Below are 21,638 nucleotides of genomic sequence, written 5' to 3'. Positions count from 1 at the left end.
ACACAATGTTGGAGAGGTATGAATTTCATAATAGGCTGTTGTAAGGAAAGGAAAGGCAACTTTATTCATACAGCACATTTCCTAGACGGAGCAGCTCCATGTGCTTCACACAACCAAAGAACCACGACGTCTAAAACCATTAACGAACCGATCAACCAAAGACCTTTGCAGAGCAAAGAGAACAAACGCAGCTTATAAAAGTTAATTAACTCATTCACTCCCAAAGACGTTTTTAAACGTCTTTTCAGACTTGGTCTAGAATTGGCTGGTACTGAATGAGTTAAAAACAACAACAAGAAAATACCGTATCTTAAAATTTGTGTGTGTGTGTGTGTGTGTGTGTGTGCGTGTGTGTGTGTGTGTGTGTGTGTTGTTCAGTCATCTCAGATCAGGACTTCAGCCCATGGCTAAGGGAGTGTTCCCTGGCTCCAGTCTGACATGGATGCAACTGAACCATGTGAGCACCCATTGGAGACTCCAACTGAAGTTCCCGCCCGGTGGTCTGCACATGTTCAATTTTACAAGATACAATTTCCACACCCTGATCTGGGTGGTACTGCTGCACCCCTGATGGTTAACAGGGTACCAGAAGACGTTCATATAAGCAGAGCGCTGTTTCTGAACCACTTTTGTTAACTTGTGTCACCGCTGGGTCACACCATTAAAAAAAAGGACACCTATTGGTTTGGATTCCTAAGGTTCAACAAAACCAAAATGATTCAACTGGAACCCCACATGCGACTTAACTTCCTGTTTACCGTGTCAAGCAGATGAAAACTCCCTTTGGCAAAAGCATGTGAGAAGGGCCAGAACAGAGGTGTTTGTGTTCATTGAGGGGGGAGGAAAAAAAGACTCAAGTGCAATTAGATTATGTGATGTTCTCTCATTCGAAGGAGTTTGTCATCGGACTGAGAGCGTTTCTTGTATTCTGAACTTCTGCAGAATCTTCAATCCAGGTAATATTTATACTTCTTTTATCCCTTCAATTAGTACTTTATAAATAAGCCTGAGAATACTGGACCTATTAATGAATTATGAATTGCAGAATTAGTTCAATGTGTATAGATCCATGAAATTCAAACCACCTATATTTTTGATACCTTGATGTTGTACAAATGACTTATCATCTCATTTTGAAATAATTCATCTAAAGTAATTCTCAATGTGGTACTGTACCACTAGGATTGGGTTGGCGCCCTCTAGTGCACAGGTGTCAAACTCGTGGCCCGGGTGCCAGACACAGCCTGCCACAGCTTTTTATCATGGCCCACTCCAGCAGTTAGTGTTTCTACTCCAAGATTTTGGGCTTTTGGATTTGTTGATTTCATTTTTGTACAAAATATGTATCAGAAATTGCAATTTTACTTGAAATAATTTGATGTTATTTTTTTTCACCACTCCCTTCTTAACTTGAACTAAACAAAAGTTGTATACTTAAATATTTGCTTATCACGTATTTTCATAATGTTAGATATCAAATTCAACTTATTGTCATAATATATAGGAAAACAAACAAACAAATGCAAGGCAGTTGGCTATGATACAGTATACTTTTCAGAGACTTTTTACATTCATAACACTAACCATTGTGACCAGTCTGACCCGGGTCAGCGGGGTCAGAAATCTACGTAGCCCCAGTTAAGTACCTCCAGCTTTTTAGTTGATATTCTAAAATATATTGATAAATTATTTTCTCGAACCCATTATGAATTGGTCCAGCCTCCCTTTTTCCCGAGGAGAGGAAAAAAAATCCTAGAGCCTTCCCTGTGACCTACCCAAAATGTGTCCACAACCCACTTTTAGGTCCTGATCCCCCAGTTGAGAAATGAGTTTGACACCTCCGCTGTAATGGTAAATGATAAAAAAAATAAATCACTGCCAAAGTACAGTTCAGTTGTATTTAATTGTTTGGTGCATTACATTTTATGTACAATATATTTTAATTGAATTATCATGTAAACACAGTTTTCCTTCAGGTAAGCTAATGTTCAAACTGCGCCTAGTGTCACAGTGGCTTCCAATACTATTAAATATTATTTTTAGGAAAAACGTCTGTCTTGATTTGGATGTGTAGCCTTCTTATGCTTTCTACTTGGCGACTGTATGTTGGCACTTAGAAAGCTAAGAATTTTTTTCACAAGCACACATTTATTTTTATCACAACCAATTAATGAAGGAGTAATATATCTGTCCAAGTTCACTATCTGTCCAACTTTAAAATGAGCGGGCAGCCGCAAAGCTTATGGTATCTTTTGGTGTTGTTTTAAAAAAAAAAGCCGTTTGGGATGTATTGAGCTTACATTTCCACAAGAGAGCGCACTCAACTCTTGTGAAAATCATTGGGCAGGCGACACCCTGAACCGGTTGCCAGCCAATCGCAGAAACCCACCCGGAGAAAACCCGGGGAGAACATGCAATCTCCACACAGTAAGGCCGGAGCTGGAATTGAACCCGGACTCTCTGCAATGTGAGGTCAATGCGCTAACCACTGGATCACCGGGCCGCCTCAGTACAATACATTTGCACACAATTTTTTGAACCATAAAAAGTGCACCTTTAACCTAAGTAATTCTATTGAGTTAAAACAGAAAAAGTGGTATAGAAGCTGGCTGGATGGATTTTTTAAAATTGAAAAATCATTTTTCAAGTCTATTTTTTAAATGTTTCCAATATTTAAGTTAATGACTTTTCAAGTCTATTTTTTTAAATGTTTCCAATATTTAAGTTAATGACAAACTTTGCATTACGTTACATTGGTTTACAATAATATTAAATATACCTTTGTAGGAATAAAACCACTTCCTCATTTTTTATGAGAAAACTTAAGCGTACTGCTTCACTGTACAGTATTTTAATATTCGTTATTGTCGTTGTACTTCGAGAAGTAGGTAATTTAGAGTTGAGAATGACCCATCTCGGTTTTTACGACATCCGTTTCCCCGGAAACGAGACATGGTGTTGCTCTCGATTTAATCGCTGCTCTTTGACGTCCACGTCTCCTTGGTGTCCGGTCCGAGCCTGACGACTTGCCTGTCTTCCTTCTTGCCTGACTGCCAGCTCGCTGCCGGTCGGTCGCGATGTGTTACGCGACCCGGCACTAGAAAAGAAAGAAAGAAAGAACAACAATCACGGGAGGAAACTTATAGAAATGGCGGAGGGCACAGTGACTCTTAAAGGCTTGCGCAGCCAAATGGGTAAGACAATCTTGAACTGCAATTTTGTTCGAGCGAGTTGGGTTTTTTTTGGCGGTGATTTGAACGGGCTGCAACGCGGTCAGCATACCCCCCACCTCCTCCACCACTCGTGGCTAGTAATGTTAGCTTCCCTCGCCGTCTCAATGTACCGTCAAATCGTACACGTTTACGTTTATATGCCGTAAACATAACGTGACAAGGTTACATTTCGGAGTCACATCCCAAATGGGAACTTCACGACTTCGCTTAATAGCACTAGCGGCTAATGCTAAGCTGAAGTTGTAACGGTATATTTTTCGCCAGACCGGGTTGACGTTTGTTCGACGACTTTTTTTTGTGAACTTTCTCATGAACGTGTCACGAGTAGATCTCAACTTGAAACGAGATTAAGTAAATCAACATTTAATGACTTCCTGGCGCTTAGCATCCACGACGTAGCCGCGTTAGATGATCAGGAAGAGTTAAGAGTTGAATATCAAGTGTGCTTTTGGACTTCATTTGCTTCTGTTTTACAACTTATTCATTTTAATTTTTACCCTGAAACAAGTTAATGACTTGACTTTCATCTCATCTGATTGCCAGTTTGCTAATTGTTTTCTAATGCCCGTTTCTCGTCATGCCCTTTGGTGGCAATTGTATGTTGTTGACATTGGCCTAACCCCCTCCCTTTATGTCTGCAGGGTTACCATAACAATGTCTGACCTGAATTTTTTTCGATCAGGCATCAGTGCCACACTTGCAGACAGCATAGAGAGCTGATGAACTGACAAGGGTTTGTGATGCACGAGTGACTGCTGACTGCATATGTGAGGTTTCAGTCTTTGCGGAGGCATGAATGCACATTTTGTTTTGACTGGGGGCAGGGGGTGCAGCTGACAGTTTTTCAGTGTGTTTCAGAGACCAGAGAGGGAAGGAGGGCTTGATGCATACCCGGTGTGGATGTGGGCGGGTGTAACTCCTGGCAAAAAAGTAGCCTCATTTAGTGCTGATGGTCTTCCTGTTTCCCCCCTTAACTTTTCCATCCAGCGCTTTCATACCGGAATCTGAGCCTGCCCAGATTTGTGGTTTTATGAAAATGCGGTAAACCCGCTGCAAACAGCGAGAAAGTGCAAGTAATTAGCACCCCTTAAATGTACTATATCTTTTGATAGTTTAAAACTGTAAATATACCACACACTATAATCCCAACTCTATAAAAAAATGTTCAGTCATTTTACAACATGAGTATGGTTGCTCCTAATGAATATGAAATAATCAATTTTCTTGTTGATTATTTTTTTCATTAATTGATGATTTGGCTGTGCTGATCTCTAAAATGTTCCTTTAAAAAAAAGGAAATAATTTCAAATTGCAGAAAATGCACATTCAATGATTATGATTCAATGCAACAGAATTGCAGAATATTTTGTGGACTTTTTTTTATCTTGCACAAATACTCAAGATATGAAGAAGACTAAAACAAATAATAAAAACAAAACTCAATTTTTAAAAAACTAACTATATTGAAAATCCCCAAACCATCCCTTGTAATGGATACTTGTTTTTAATCCAAGTATATTTCCGTGTGAAACTGGTCCTGCTGCTGCTGCAAAAAAAATGTCATCAACCATGACTTGGATTTCATCATACTATAGTCAGCTGCAGAATTTTTTTCGTTGTTTAACCCCGAGTAGAGAGAGACCTTACATAATGAAATCAAGCATCAATTGTGCTCGGTCATTCACATGACTACCGGTTATCATCTTCAGTTGGCTTTCCACTGTACTTGGACTTCGTTTTTTTTTTTTTCACTTTAAAGATGCCTTGTGGTTGATATTCTCCTTCTTTGCACGTGTGCAACATTTAAGGCATGTTTTCCCCCCTGACAAATTTGACTGGCTTAAAGGCGTTGTTGGACCTTCGAGGTCACACTGTAATGTCAGGAATCTCGCTCATGCGCACGGCGAGTTCCACAAGAATGCAGGCAAGGAGAAAAGCTACCCAGTCGAAATGATGGGTTGGCACCACTGCAAGGTTATCAGGTCTTGCCAAATTATTAAAAGCATGAGAAGTATTTCTTGAAATTGGACTCAACCACCATAGTCCCAAGCGCCTTCGATTTCACTGTGATTTGTTCTGTTTCTTTTCGCTTTGCTCCCATTCCTTCCTGTGCTTTTATGTCATCACTGGTCTGACACGCGCTGTGTCAGGAAGGTCACCCTAACAATTTTAAAATTAAAACTATGTTTTGTGTCTTGAGCCAAGGTTCGGTAGGTATAAATAGTTTCATTTTTGACTTGCCTGTCAAAGTCAGCCTCATAGATATAGTTAGGCTAGTGTCAATGGCAAATAACAGATAAAAGACTGAATGAGGTCCATCTGGAAGACTCCCCAGGGTTGTGTCTGCGTGCCAGGACGCACTGCAAATAGCCCAGGCTTACACCTTTGCATGACAAGGTCTGGAGTAATCCTGTCGAAGATCTGCCAATGTGTTTAAAAACGTGCATGTGCGCATGGCACTATGAGCAGGCATCAAGTGGTCACTGAGGACCTGCCAATAAGCCAGCCATGAGATGTCGCAAGCCAAAATGCCTCATTTCAGGTTACAATTCTTTATCCAGACTCGTTGACAAATGGGGTGTTCAGTTTAGATCATAAATTCATGGAATATATGACAACATATAGGCAGCCTGGTGGTCAGTGTGTCAGCCTCACAGTGCAGAGAGGTGCAGGGTTCGATTCCGGCTGCGGCCTTCCTGTGTGGAGTTTGCATGTTGTCCCCGTGCCTGCATGGGTTTTGTCCAGGTACTCCGGTTTCCCCCCACGTTCCAATATCATGCGTGGCAGATTAATGGAACACTCTGAATTGTCCCTAGGTGTGACTGTGAGCGCAGATGGTTGTTCGTCTCTGTGTGCCTTGTGATTGTCTGGCAACCGGTTCAGGGTGTCCCCGAAGACAGCTGGGATAGGCTCCAGCACGCCCCACGACCCTTGTGAGGATAAGCGCATCACAAAATGGATGAATACGTGAATAACAACATATAACATTGACACGTTGATGTTTGTGTATTTCTATATCAATTTGAGCAAAATCAGATGCGCGCTCTTCATGCATCCCTGAGGCGTTGGACCGGTACTTGCTATCGACAGATCCTTAAAAACAATGACTCAGACTTGGGTCCCAAAGAAAGCATGAGTGGGACATCCCTCGTGTGTACTTTGAATGTTGTCTAACAGATCATAGCCCTGCGACCCTTGTGAGGATGATGCGGTTCAGAAAATGGATGGATGGGTGGATATTCTATATGTACTTCACTAGCGCACAGTTTTTCCTCACTAGTACGGCAAATAGTTTTTTCTGCTAGCAAGCCCTAATCCTTCGACCAGTGTGCAGAAATATTCAGTAGTGGGGAGAAAAAAAAACTTTAGCTGGTAAGACTTACTTCTTGTAGTTGTGCACTGAATTGTCCTGCTGGTGTGGTCGAAGAGCAAACCTTTAATGGATAAGAAGTGCACTGGTCGCATGTTGAATGAATGCTCAAATGGCTTGTCAAACACTTTGCCTTTGTAAAACTCTCGTCATCTAGAAGAACCTGCTTCAAAGTAGTTGATGCAGCTAATAAATTACTGGCATTACAGTATTAAACATTCCAAAATGTGTCTATACAGTAGCCAAAAAAATGTATCATGTAAACTCGTCACTCGCCATATGACAGTGTGACAACTGCTGCAGACTTTTCATGTTTGCCGTCGGCACTTCCTGAAGTATTTCAGTTTGAGATGCTGCAAGTGGACGTTTTTCCGATCTTGCCGGCAGTTTAGAGAAGTAGCGCCTGATTAGCGTTCGAACTGGAGCGGCCGTTTTGCGCGGGCTGGCCTGCTTCCTCTTCCTCGACTTAATGACAAGCCTCCACGGAGGTCTGCACTGCCGCTTGCCATAATTAGCCTGCCGACTTAGCCTGCACTGATTGGTGGTCAGACAAACGAGCGTTGCTTCGAGCCCTGCTCAGCTTTTAAAATATTTTAGGCGCAGTGGCCACTGTTGATTGTTCATACGAACAAATCTCCTCAGGGGATGTAGCGCTGAGAGGAGTCTCTGATTGCCTTGTCATTTCTTTGAGCACACCTGGCTCTCTCGAGGCGCCCTCTGCCGCAGTCGAATCAGAGCACTTCAATTAACACATGAATGTTTTTTTCACTCCATGGCAACTGTCTCTGCACTAATATGCTGTTGTTGATTTAGCTGCTCAGGTCAATGCAAGGAACTCTTCGTTTCCACAAAAGTAGTCGTTTACCGCTGTCGTATAGCCGCTATCAGCAGTTGAAGTACTTGACAAACCTATTTTTAATTGCAGCTCTTTGCTATTAACAGCAGGGCGTGGTTCCATATATCCTTCACATAGTGGGAATTATTCGAAAATGGTTGCAGCTTGCTATTTATTATTATTATTTTTTTAAGGTACAATACAGTCTAGCAATTATCCCATTGATAATTTGAGTTTTGGGATAAAAATCAAATTTGCAGTATGAAACCAAACATGGAAGTGAGGTGCAGATATTATTATTGTCAATTTGAGGTCGCCATCCTCACAATGTATTGTAGTATCTCTAACTTTGAGTGTGTGTGGCTTAAAAAGCTGACGACTGACCTGCTGAGTCATGTCGACGTCAGTGAGTGAGAGTGTTGAATTGGAATAAATAATAGAAGCAACTAACTGTTAGCATCTCTGGTAGGGATTAAAACCCCTTTTTTATCGTTGTGGCGAATGAATAAATTATGGATGAGGTTAGATGTTGACGCTTGTCGGCAGATTTGGGCGGAATAGCTCATGCCGTCGAGTTAACAGGGATTGTTCAGATGTACCGCATGAAGTGTACACTGTGGTTAGTGTATTTATTACATTGCAAATATGAGGTGATTGATTATCCGGCACTTGCTTCGTCCATTGTCTCATCTTAATGGAGCCATGAGTCATCTTGTCCACATCCTCTTTTCATCCACGCTCGGCATGTCACTTGGCAACAGTTGCCCTTGTTGAACGCCGTGCTTGGCATCTATTTATTGATCTAGTATTTCTGAAGAAAAGAAAATCTTGAGTGAGTCATTATGGAATCTGTGCTCTTGTTTTCTCCCTGCAAATGTCTCTTCAGCACACAGCGGCTGGCTGCTTTATTCTGTCTTTTCTCTATAGAGGGACGGATAATGCTGAGAGACAGGTCATACCCTAATTACAGGACAGTATGTGCAAGTACTTGCCTCATGTTTCACTGATCTCAACAGTGTCGCATTGCGAGAAAGAGCCATTCAATAGTGTTGTTGCAACATTTATGAGGCGAGTTACCGTAAGCTTTTAAGTCAGGGGTGTCAAACTCAAGGCCCGGGGGGCCAGATCCGGCTCGCCAGGTCATTTTATGTGGCCCGCGAAAGCAAACCATGTGTGTCAACATACGAAAATCTGTACCGAAATGTCAAATTGTCATGTTAATAACATTGATGGCTGTTCGAAAGTGCTCTATAAATACAGTTGAGTTGATATTTTCCAATAATTTTGTGACCGAGTTTGCTCTCAAATGAACAATAATTGAACAAACATTATAATTGACTGATTTCAAAACTAGTAAACTATTAATTTGTTGTGTGCAAGTAATAATTTTGTGGTTTCACGTCATAACGGCCCTCTGAGGGAAGACGCAACTCCAAATTGGCCCGCGACTAAAATGAGTTTGACACCCCTGCTTTAAATAATTCACTGCTGTGGACGTGTGTATTCCCCACCTGGAATCCAGTTTACTGTAACTGACAAATATTGGTCAAGGACATTTTTTAACGGGGAGGTATGCAAGCGGGCGTCGCCGAGCTCGTCTGTGAAATTCAGGTTTGTAAATCACTGTCATGATTTAACAGATTTTTGTCGTTGGCGGTGTTGCATGTCATCGGATTTGAGATCTGTACAGCTTTTGAGTTAAAGATAAGGATTAGGGGGTGAATCTTGGCACGTCACATCAGTCAAGCGGGAGAGAAATGCCAACACAGGAAGTCGGTTAAGTTGAGGCACCACGCACCAGAACGGAGTATGTATGACGTACATGTCACAATCGGGAGAAAAGATTACAGTTTGTGGCATGAAAGGCGTCACCCACGGCACAGTTCTTAGCTATATATCTGTAAATATATTATTCTTTTGACACCAAGAGAGCTTTCTCAGTATTTGCTTTTTGTTTTATGGTTTGAGGTGGAACAGAACACAATATTTTGTGGGTCTTGAAAGATCAGTCAAAATGTTCAAAAAGGGGAAGTTAAGTTAAACATGTTTACAGAAACTGTATTCTGATTCATATTGTGTTTGTGGACTACGTCTTCAGTAGTGAAGATAATGACATCAAAGTGATCAGGGCTCAGCTAATCACCGTCATGGCTCCCCCGTTTTCTGAGTTTTGGTCATGTGATGTTCGCAAGCTGACCCCTTGGGCACTGTGATGTCATTTCCAGTCGACATCAGAAATCAGAATACCGTGTTCAGACTTGTGAGGGCAAGTAGAACATATTCCTGTCAAGAACGCTTGGGAATTGAGTTCCGCTTCAAAACGGTTGATAATTCGGAGAACTCTGCTTTCTCAGAAGCTGCCAGTGAGCTTGCTCGATCACTTTGCTGAGTGTCTCTTGTGCTTTTTCCTCAAGAAATAGAACCATGACTTGACACTAGTCTCATCTTATTCGCACACAGTACATCATTGTCAGTGCTGCTGCAGAATCTGAATGAATGAATGATTGGGGTTGGAAGCAGCCTCGTTTTCATATCACATGACAGAAGATGTAATTTGCCTACTTGTCAGCAATTCTGTAGTGCTGAGAGCGCACCGCCGAGAAATGCAGTGAAGACGAAGCTGATGCAGCTCGATCATGTGCCGTTTCCTTCCTACAACGTCTGCTATGCACCACTTTCCATTGGTTGAATAGGAAAGTGCTCTTCCAAACATTTAACAGTGATGTTTGTAAAGTTGGAAGGTGACACTGAACGCCGAGTCATCGTTTCTCCGGTGCGAGTATTGTGTTTTTCAATTTAAGTGAGGAAAATCTCTGCGAACAATTTGAATTATGACTGATTTTTCACCCAAGATGTCACTTGCAAGGTTTGAAACTTGCGGGCATAGACACCGATTTTATCCGGTGTCTTGCTCTCAGAAAGTGTTGAATGCAGTGTGTAGACTGGGCCGCGGCCTGGGTCTGATAGCTGAATAGCTGGATTGTTCTGCTCCAAAACCAGTGAATCACTCCGCAGCCATCGTTTCTGTGCAAAAAGAAAGGACAGAGAAAACTGATTTGAAATCTAGTGCATGCTCATATCCCTCTGCTGTCTGAAATCACGTCCTTTCTAAAAAATTTTCCCCTCTCCAATTAGTGGTTCTCAAATTGGGCTCTGCAAGCCATCGCTTGTGGGGCAACCAAATAATGAGAAATAATGCCTGTTGTTTATACGGTACATAACTAATTATGAGACATATGAAAACTTGTGGTGCTGTCAATAAGCAGTCTTGTATTTCTTTTGACTGACTGGATTTTGGATTTAGCACACACAGGTGATATAAGCATCCTATGTGTAAAGTATCCAATGGATTCATCATTCTTCCTCGTCTCGGTTTATTTCTTCGTGTCTTATGTTTGTCCTCCTTTTATATAAATGCAATATAACTCATGCCATTTGTTACAGGCTACATTTAAAAACATCTTAAAATTGTCTTTAATGACATTTTATGACCTGACTAGTGCTTGCTTTGAGTGCAAATTGCACCATGTTCAAGAATTTTGTGTTATTTTTATTCTTAACAGTATTTCATAGACACTATCAAGTATCAGTTGTCAGTATTGGCCGGTACTGAAATGTTAAGTATTTGTCCTTGCGCTTGGTTTGAAATCAGTGGCATTATCAATCTACCAACTCAGAGCTCTGAAATATGAATTTGGTCATGTAACTGACTTTTTTTCTTTCTCTCTAAATTGGGCAGCTTTTTAAATGGGCAACAAGAAAGTCACAATTAACTGGTATTAAGATCATGAGGTGGGTGTGTCCTCTGTAAGGGGACTCAAAAAGTTGGGAATCGCTGCTCCAAATTGTGCACTTTCCCTGGTCCAGCTGCAGCTGCGCAGGCCCAAGCCGAGGAGCGGCGCAGCCAGGCCGTGAGTCCCGCACCCCCAGCAAACTCAGCGGCCAAACCGCAGGGCTGTCGGCCAGGTAAGCCCCTTCCGAATGCAGACATGGCTTTTTCGCCTGGCGTAGTTTCTGAAACATTTGCTATCAAACTATCCAATTGTCTCCCCCTGCTCTGCAAGGCTTACTGCAGCGTAGCCCTGAGTCATCACCTTACTACTTGACAAGCTCATTAATGATAGCCCCCCCACCAGCACTCACAAATTGGTGCAACGCTCTTACTGTAATATGGCAGTGTAAGCTGCAGCATCCATCTGTGTATCTTTTTTTTTAACCATGTTGACGCACGTGTTCGCAGTCCTTGACGGCGCCACGCTTCGAGTGGACGATCGACTGCGAGTAGCAAAGGAGAGACGAGAGGAGGCAGACAGGCAACAAGGTAAGGAGACATAATCGATTTTGCTTTGATTTTGCTTTGCCTTTACTTAAAGCTAATATTGTTAAGATAATCTTGGAAAATGCCGGCTTTTAGTCACGACCCACAAAATGTTAGGCCCTCTGCATTGTGAGGGACACAGCCCAACGAGACTCGTCACATGCCAAGGGAATGAGCGCCACACGTCTACCGACGCTCTGCAATGAAAAAACTGTTTTGTGTTGAGTGTAGGCACTCCCCATACAGTATACTTTGCTCGATTACTCTCTTCAAAACCGAAAGCATGGCATGGCATGACTGTCAAGAAAGAAGCAGATTACCACAAAGTTGCTTGGTGAGTGGCGGGCCTTAAATGCTTCAGATTTTGATGAGGACCGCCACCTTTGCAAAAAATGACAGTTGGCCACTCAACCCTGCGCATTGGGCAATTTAACATATAAGAACTCCTTGCGATGTGAACTGTGCGAGCCGGTGTCGCTTTCTGATGCTCCTCATCCAATACGTCATTATATCACTTTCACTTCTTTTTTCAAGGAAGATGCAAATTGTGAAAGAAAGAGGACATGGGTGAGAATAATGATGAAAAAAGGGCAAATACTACATTTGAATTGAACTGATTCTGTACGTACTCCGCTCACGCATATTTTTACCACAAGCTTCGGTATTTCATCCTAGGGTGCTAAAAAAATAATAATAATAATCACAAATATGGTTAAGTATTGTTGTAAAACACAATATATGTACGGTGCCTGTAAATATTTCTTTTGTTTGGTGTCGCATGCTGGGCAGCTGTGTCTTGCTTGCTTATAACCCTGATCTGAATTTTCGCCTGGGTGGAATCATCCATGCGTTTTGATTGACTATAATCTGTGACGGTGCCATATTATGCCACTGTGATTCGATATTTGAATCCTCGCAAATGAACCCCTTGTCGTGCTCAAGGGTACTTCCCAAAGCTGGGGGTTAAATCTTCAATCTTCGAAAACCAGTTTACCCCTTCAGTCAAGCCAGAGCAACTGGCTGACCAAATCCACTTTTGTCCATGACAAGTGCTATTTGTTGTTCGACAGAACACTTTTCGATTCCTCAAGAGTCCATCCAGTTCTCCACTTTAGTGATGTAATGCTTGCAAGCAGCTGCTTTGACAATGAAAGTCAGACCCTGAACCGCCTGACACACAGAGTTTATGCTGATTTTCATACCAGAGGAGACTTCGATCCCCATGGCAAATTTTGCATACTTGTACACAATCGCACTCCAGCTTTACATGCTGGAGTGGCTGAACAGAACGTATAACGTAATTGTGGCATAACTGTGGGACTGAATTTGTTTGTCTATATTGTGTCGACAAAACAAACTACGTATATATTTTTTTTAAATTGGAAAATTAAAATGACCTACTCTGTCTGTCTTTTTCATCAGCATTGCGTGAGTCTCAGATCATGGAGCGCGAGCGCAAGGCCAAGATGCAAGTGGAGCGTCAGCAGGAGGAGCGTCACAAGAAGGCCGCGGAACAGCGCAGGAAAGAGGAGCAGAAGCGTCAGGCTGTGGAGGAGAAGAGAAAGCAGAAACAGGAAGAGGAGAAGGTAGCTAACGGAGGAGCCCGACGTCCTTGGCATGTTGCACTTATCAATGAGCAAACAGACAAGATCTCTTCTTTTTATTTATGTTTTTTTTTTTTTTTGTATGCGGCAGGAGCATTATGAGGCAGTGATGAGACGAACACTAGAGCGAAGCCAACGAGCTGACCAGAGACAGAAGAGATGGTCCTGGGGAGGATTGTCAACAGACTCGGATGGACGAGCAGGTAATGGCTGATTTGTTTTGTTTTGGGCCATTAAAACATTGTCGATTGCATTTATGCACTGTAAGCGCAAAATGAAGTTGGAAGTGATTGAATTGGCAGTGTTTGTGGAAGAGGCAAAGAGAGTAGTGAGTTCGAGAAAATAATTTGATCGCTCCAATAATTTTGAACTCACCGTGTGGCGATTGGATCAACAGGTGCGCCCATCAAAATTGTGTTTAAAATATGGGACAAGATACCCAGAAATGTGCTCAGGGAGGAGCCAGTACCAATTGTCACAGTGCACTGAAGTGACCCGGACACACCAAAGTGCAGATTTGAAAAGCGTTTTAAATGGCATAACTCCTTGTGCCTGGCTCCAAGACAGCCCTTAGATCATTTTAGACGCTCCAAAATTGCATTGCTGAATAGAAGATATGTTGTAAAGATTGCATGGCGTGACTACCTTTCTTTCAGATACGATGTAAGATACAAATTCAGCCCCTGCAATTCGTTTTGGGTACTGCATACAAATTTTGCCCATGAGGCAGATGCAATCCTTGCTGTGCCTGGTTAGTAGATCAGCTTCTGCATCTTTTTGTGTCCGTTTTGCATGCACGAAGCTTAAGTAAATCGGACTCTGAATCAAGAAACACTCAGGTGTGACTTTAAATGTTCCAACAATGTAATGAAATTGTTTTGGTAAGCTCAAATTTACAAATTAGATGCTTTATGGGTGGTGCCCAACTCTGGCTTGATTCTCTGTCTTTTATGCTCATACGCACAAAACGTGACGGATGTTGGGCCTTAGGGGGAAATTTCAGGATGAACCTATAATGCACAAGAACCTTTCAATGTCAACTTCATTTGACCTTCTCGAAGCTTTTTGAACGCACATGTCCAGGAGTCGAATGTTTCAGCACTTTTTACTCAACTTGCTGTTCATTAACAAGGAGCTGAATAGCAAAGTCACACACGTGTTTGAGCTGTTCAAATGTCTTTTATCCCTTTCAGTAACTCTTTCAGTCTCTCTGTATCTCTGTTGCAACCTGCTGATGACACTCTTTGACACTGAAAGCTCAGTGGCCCTTTTCCTATGAGAACATCTGTTTTAAAGCCTTGTTGTGGTAAGTTACTGTTGATTTTTTTCTTTTTTTTTTGATGTCTTGGTCTCATGATGAGAAAAATGTGAACAACATGATGAAGCGGACTGAAAATATAATTTGTAATTGAACCATGAAAGGAAAAGGCCCATTCATATTTGTGACACCGGAAATTTGTTGAACAGATCCCCGTTGTGGAAGTTGTGCTTAAAGTGCTGAAACACTAAACAGTTGGGACGGGTGTATTCAAAAATTTAGGTCGCCCTAAAATTGGACGACCTATCATCCCTTTATTGCTGTGAGTAAAAGCAAGATCTTTGAAAACGGAATTCCTCTATTGTTGACATGGGGCTCTCATATTGTGACTTTAAACACTGTGGGGGTGGGCTTGATGGCTGCCAGCCACGCATCACCTTCATCTCACTGTGCCGGGAAGTGAGATCACCACTGCCTCATGTGCTCTATTTCCCCCAGCCCCCTCTCTGAGAGCTTTCTTTCCCCACAGGAGACTCAGATGCCAGTGCCTCTTCTCCAGTAGCTATAGTAATCTCTCCTGCCTCACCAGAAAAGCCACCAAGGAACCAACAAGGTTTTGTTTGCAATTTGCCCGCCAGTCTAAATCCGCAGCATGCGGGCACATGTTGGTGCTCTGGACACTTGGGTTCCTCACACAATCTTCTGCAGTCTAACACCAACGGTTAAATAGAGGAAACCTCTTCTTGTCAGTGTATTTTGTACTTTCAGGGAGTGTTACATTTGGTCTTGGACTCACTCACACTTTTGGGCAGGGCTCGGTCATCAGGGCTACTTTGCATGGAAGCCCGGTGAAATGCAGGACAAAACTAATAATGTCACATTGGATCCAGATCTGGTCATGATGTGGCTACTTGGTCTGCTCTACTAATTTCACTGCATGACATGAAAGCTCATTGTTGGTTGTTGCAAACAAAACAAAACAAAACATTTTTTAGCATGAAATGGCAACACATTCCTTTGTCTAGTATGTCAGTAGTGCATTTGAAAATTTCTTCTGGGTCATACAGATGGAAACAATCTCATGAGATTCACGACCTGTAGCTAAAAGTCTGCCTTTGCGATGATAATAAGGTCAACAAAATATTCGAAATGCCTCTCTGGATGCAAAACCGCACTTGCAAAAATGAACCTAATTGCCAAACTAATGCCTCTCTCACAGCGTCAATCAGCGCTGAACATTATCTTTCGAAAGGCAGATTTTTGTCGATACAGGTCTGTACTGGAGCTCATTAGCTTGCGTAGGTGTTCCGAATATGGTAGCCAGTGGTGTTATATGAAAGTTGTGTTGAAAAATGATCCTTATTTTAGCACCTTTTTCATCCATAAGAGCCCTCCACTGTGTGAATCTCCCTTTTGAGCTCCCTGTAGTGTAATCCCTCCCTTGTTTGTCCTTCGTCCCCCTGCCTCGTAGACAAGCGCTCCACATCCAGCATCAACCTCAAACAGCCATCAGAAACTAGCATCAACAAACGCCTGTCCTCGTCCTCTGCTACCCTTGTCAAATCTCCCGACAAAAGTAAGTCCCCTCTTATGACCCCTTTCTCCTCTCTCTCTCTCCCCTCCTCTGCTCCCCCCACCCTTGTATCTAACCTCCTCTCCTCCCAGCAGTACTTTCATGCTGTCTTATGTTTTACAGCTGTGTCAAACTCGAGGCCGACGGGCCATATTTGGCCATCCACGTCATTTGATGTGGCTGCCAAAGGCTTGCCACAAATTTTCTTTTTGACTGTGCATAACGGACTTTCCAAAAATGATTAGAATCAAATGAACAGGCGATTGTTTAACATGCTGGGGTGATGATTAGAGTTCCTAACCAGAACATATGAGGAAGGGGACACGCAGTCTAACTGCCATCTATCTAGTCTGTAAACAAACACAATGCTGCTCATCCTCTGGCAAGTAGATGTCATGACTAGTCATATGATTAACGTTTTCTGCCGTAGCTACACATTTGTTATTAGGATTTTCGTGGCATAGTAATTCAGATTTCAAACAGTTACTGTTGTATTTGTCTGCGGTGTTCATTTTCCTCAAAAAGTTGACAAACTATTCATTTTTGTACATTCCTAAAATGAAAAACTGTTGTTGCATTTTAAATATCATTCAAGACCCTGTAAAGTGAATTAGAGGGCCTCATTGTCTGCCACGAGGGTGCACGTCTTTGAGGAAAAAAATTGAACAAGTAAAAAGTCTGATGTGACAACCAGGGTGTGGACAGGGGCTTTGCTCTGGCCTGTCCACTTTAGAGCGTCTCATTGCCGCAACATGGAAAAGCCCAATGGGTCATATTCCAGCCACTGGAAACTTTAAGCAGATCTATTTTTTGGATTGGATTAGATACAACTTTGTCAAATGTGCTGTATGTGTGACATACAGCACATGTTTGCAGGTCAAACGTAATTATGTCTGCTTAAGAAAAATTCTACATGAAAGAGCATTTTTTTGATCACGTCCTGAAATCCGATTGGTGATTTGAAACCGTGACCAACCCATCGGCCTAGCGGCCTCGCATGACCTCTGACCCCCACGTGTTGCCTTATCCTAGCATTTGCACGCGACCTTACTTAGGCCGACTGTAGAGCTTCTTGACAACGAGATAATTGTTTCACTTGATGACTTGACTTTTCCTTGATGTCCCAACACGTGATTGGACTCGAGTACCATTCATTCGGTAACATGGTGTTAAATTCCCCAATGAGTGTTGTCGTCATTGTCCCTTAGGTTTTAAATCCAGGAGTGCATCTTGTAACCGTTTGCCTCGTAAAGACGGTGCTGCAAATGAGGAAGGCAAAAAGCTGCAGGCGGGGCCGACAGGTGCATAGACGCCGTACCGTGCAACACTACATTTCTCGACTTATCACTGTTCCATTCAAGTTCCCCTGTCACTGGGATTTGATCAATTTCAGATGAATTAAATCCATTGGATTTTTTTTTCCCCTCAAGCACGACATAACCCCCCCCCCCCATTTTTTTCTGACAAGCGTTAAGTCATATAACATAAAAAAATGGATTTGCAAAATTATGCTAATTACAGAAGCGTAATTATTTGTTTTCAGTTCAGCTTTGAAAGGCTAAGAAACCTCCCCAGTGTCTGAGGTCCAAGAGGCGCTTACAATGGCGCCTATGTGTGCCTCCGCTCACGTCTCATTTTTGATGATCACCAGTTCAACATCAGCTGCCATGACGCTTGCTGACTCATACGCAGTCCAAAACTGCACATGACCCATTGGAAACACTCTTTGCGGGGCTGTTCTTTTTGACTCTCTCCCTGTGTCTCGTTGGCCGTGACCCTGCTCTCATGGCCGTAGGTGCTTCCATGAAGAAGAGGAGCTCGTCCCTCACACGAGTAAGTGTGGGCAGAGCACAGACCCCTGCCAAGGCTGCTAAGGGGACAGCAGAAAATCAAGGTGGCTAGCATGGAGCAATCAGTCGATCACTTTTTTCATGCTTCCATCTGGCTATTTTCATTTATTTATTTTTATAAATAACAGGCATGATGCTCTGATGTTAACAGCTTGCTGATTCTGAATCTAAAAGAGATTTTGTGGGGATATCACTTCATTTATCTCAGTTAAGGAAAGGTAAATTATCTGGTGGTTTCATCGGGCCTACATTATATTTGGCTTGAAGGAATCTCACTCCCCTTCCCCAAAACTCACACTCACGCACAATGCTGAATAACATTTTTTGGCCAACTGCTCATGTTTTCGACACGCTCCTGTCAGATTTGCATTTGACATGACATGCTTGCACTTTTAACCAGATCCTTTTCTGCTGCACACACTGGCAACTAACGGTCACGTCTCCTCGTCGTTTTCACAATCGTCGACTCCAGCAATGGTCTTGTTGTATGTTCTCACTAACACCATGTATTGTTTTTGTTTGGTCACAAAGTGTAGATTGTGTTCTTCCCCCACTACAGATGACGTCTTCCTAGCTGGAATTAAGATGCTTTGCTTGTACATCAGTGCCATCCCATCGTAGCACCCACAAGCGCACCCAAATCCCTTGAAGAGTGCCAGTGTGCAGTCTGTGTATTAATCAGCAAAGCTTTTCTTTGTCCTTCCGTCTCTGCAGCTCCCATTGAGGGGTCCCGTTGCGCTCTCCATGATAAATCTCTCTCCATCCATTTATTTCTTAGCAGGATTGCTCAATATATGATTTGGATTAGGGAATGGGCGTCATATCAATAACTTGTTGAATGGTGTTGGGCATGTATAATTGTGTACGTTAATCCAGGTACACACAGGATGTACAATTTGGAGCTTGATCTAAAATAGGATTGCTCAACCTTGGCACTGATCTGTGCTCTACTGAGTGCTACTCCAGCCCTCGTCACCGTTCTTTTAGCCTCTTAATACCTTGATGCGTAGTAGCAACTTGCTAGCACTTAAAATGTAAATTGCATCTGACATTAGCAAATGTCAGTTTAGTAAGAAATTTCACCGAGCAGGGGCAGGGTGGCCATCGGGAAATTTGGGAAAATAAACATATTTTCCCGAATGTCCGGTGTGTTTCTGGGCTGGTCCTGGGCATCGCGGCCACACCTCCCAACCGCCCCCCATGTCGACAATTATTTTTGTCACGGGACTGCCACGGCCCATCGGCGATTATATTTCCGCAAGGGACGGCCGCCGTCAACGCCAAATTTTGTTCGAAGCACATCCCTGCCACTGAGACATACAGATCCGCTACATGAGCAGCGAGCACATTCGGACAATTAAGCTAAAATCTTCAAACTCTTTCACCCTACTGTGATTTCTACTTTCGTAGCACAATTGGTGACAGATACTAATTGACATGAAAAGTCGAGACACAATGCCAATCTTTATTTTTACTCGAGAGCGGTGCTGACTTCAAATCCAAAGCGTACACTACAATCTACAGGGATCTAATAGTGATTGTCATACAGCGGTTGACAAACTTAAATTACACAGGCTGGCTGGGTGAGACCTTGTTGCACGCCTACCTGTTGAAAAACGTGCTCAACGAATAAATATGTCACTGGCAGCAACAATTGGATTCAATTGATCACATTTCAGTGTCTGCCACAGTAAATTATTAACTTGATGGGCACCCTACAACCGTTTTCACAGTAGCCTGCAGTGTGATACACTCCCCGTCTTTCTTGCCCAAATAATATTCGTTTGCAGGTGACTAATGATCCAATGTTTTTTTTCTTTCCCATCAGCATAATCAGTGGTCGGTCTCAGTACTCTTACATGGCATCACTGCCTTGTTGTTCTCATGAAATGATTTCATTGACGACCAGAAGTGAAAGACCCTGTGAGACTATTGAGATAACCTTTTGCTGCATGTTGTGGATTCTCTCCTGATGGTTAAATCACATGGTGACTTATCTAACTGACACTTCCCCACCCCCGCTTTACCCTTTCTTTTTTGTCAATCTCTGCTGCTCTTCTTGAACCCCCACCCCCTTCCTGTCCTTTTTTTGTTTTGTTTTTTGGCGGGGGTTTCATTTTTTTGGTGGGCTCGCCACGTAGCCCGCAAGCAACCGACTTGCACTGTGGATGGCGGGGTCATTAGTCGCCTGCTCACTCCCACCCAGGCCTCGCTTGCTCGGAGCAAGAGTGCTGCCGCCCTTTCCCCTGAAGGAACAGATGCTCCAGGTAAACCCCCCTCTTTTCACATAGCCGAGCTAAAAGAGGAAGGTTTCTTGCCCCTCTCCCTTGTGCCCCCTTTCCACGGTTCGGTACAATGCCTATGGCGACCCTGACTTTCCACAGGCCTTGTGGAGCACCCAAAGTTTGTACACCCGTCGTAACGCGCTGTATTCGATCTTCAGCCCCTGCTTACTCATTTGGAAGTTCATAATTACAGCAACATTTATATGAAAAACATGCCTAGTCCATTTATATAAAATATTACATGGGGATAAAAAAGGTAAGTGCGGTTATGAAAACGCGCACCATGTGCTTCTTCTTGTACCACGTAACTTTGTAAGTACTGGAGTAAACCAACGACCCTCTGACCTTGGCCCAACATGGCCCTGCTTGTGATTGATGCGTTTCCACTGGTAAAATCAGGTACCATGAGCTATAGTTTTTAGTTAAAGGGGGATCTAAATGTGCCAAGTGAATACAGAGTAGGGCTTGAACCAGGCCTGGCAGCTTACGAACCAGTCCATTTGTCGGTGTCACCTGTATTATAAAATCAAAGGCCACGACTGGATGGCTTGAAATAGTAGTCCCATCTTGCTGTGCCATAGCCTGAGTGTTTACTCCATGGTCTATATTTTGCTGTCCTGCTTTTGGGTGGAAACATTGTATGTCCAAATATGGTCAATTTCCCTTTCCCCCCCCTTTTTTTTTTTTTTTACAACTCAATATCTATTGTCTCCATGTGTTCTGTTAATTTTAAGCGGCTAACTGACTGATTTAATGTGTTGATAATAGCTTGAGAACGAATCTGTTAACTCTTGAACGCACGATTGTCTGAGAGGCTTTGCGAAACTTGCCTCACTCTGCGGGAGCTGTGCGGCATTATGTTGCCACAACATTGAAAATCAGAAATTTTGAAAATCTGGATGTGTTTTTTTCAGCCTTTCAGGGACAGTGGTTATTACAGTGGACAGCTTATCATATTATCAGGTTACAGGATTTATAAATGGAGCCACATTGCAATAAGACCCATTTTGATGCCCCAGCAGTCAAGTTTTCACATACAGTAATTGCCAAGATAAAGTCACCGCTCAGCTGAGCCATATATATTGGCAGCAAAGCGGACTCATGTGATAGAAAATAGCTCCATGTAAATATGGACCATCACGCGTCCAGCTCACATGCACTGCCGAAGTGATACAATCGGCCACAGTTGCAGTGTGCCTTGGCTTGAGCCGATCAGGCCTCACCCGACCAGTCGCATTTCTCGGCATCTGAGGAGCTTCTGGGTCCATGCTGGGAGATTTTCTTTTAAGCCGCTTACTTGTTCTCGTTGTGT

The 21,638-nt window shown here is 42.8% G+C and overlaps 1 protein-coding gene across 16 annotated transcripts in view; it reads left to right on the top strand.

The window, feature by feature from the left end:
- The first annotated feature begins 3,016 nt into the window (after positions 1-3,016).
- The window catches only part of map7d3 (MAP7 domain containing 3), a 32,494-nt gene continuing 13,872 nt past the window's right edge, over positions 3,017-21,638 (top strand). For 2 of the 16 annotated variants that reach the window (XM_086100938.1, XM_086100928.1), the window contains exons 1-10: positions 3,017-3,194; positions 11,306-11,404; positions 11,679-11,759; positions 13,179-13,342; positions 13,452-13,563; positions 15,148-15,231; positions 16,090-16,194; positions 17,400-17,492; positions 17,987-18,085; positions 20,183-20,308. In XM_086100938.1, coding sequence (XP_085957064.1) covers positions 3,149-3,194; positions 11,306-11,404; positions 11,679-11,759; positions 13,179-13,342; positions 13,452-13,563; positions 15,148-15,231; positions 16,090-16,194; positions 17,400-17,492; positions 17,987-18,085; positions 20,183-20,308 — 1,009 coding nt within the window. In that variant the 5' untranslated portion in view covers positions 3,017-3,148. Of the gene's footprint in view, positions 3,195-3,915; positions 4,001-11,305; positions 11,405-11,678; positions 11,760-13,178; positions 13,343-13,451; positions 13,564-15,147; positions 15,232-16,089; positions 16,195-17,399; positions 17,493-17,986; positions 18,086-20,182; positions 20,309-21,638 lie in introns of all 16 variants that reach the window. The other 14 variants (XM_086100986.1, XM_086100980.1, XM_086101012.1 and 11 more) reach the window with 10 other exon arrangements.

This window comes from Hippocampus guttulatus, chromosome 2 (assembly GCF_054856545.1).
Source record: "Hippocampus guttulatus isolate MCC_2025c chromosome 2, RoL_Hgut_1.0, whole genome shotgun sequence".
NCBI classification, from domain to species: domain Eukaryota; kingdom Metazoa; phylum Chordata; class Actinopteri; order Syngnathiformes; family Syngnathidae; genus Hippocampus; species Hippocampus guttulatus.
The sequence above is the reverse complement of the archived record's forward strand: the minus strand, read 5'-3'. Positions and strand labels throughout refer to the sequence as shown.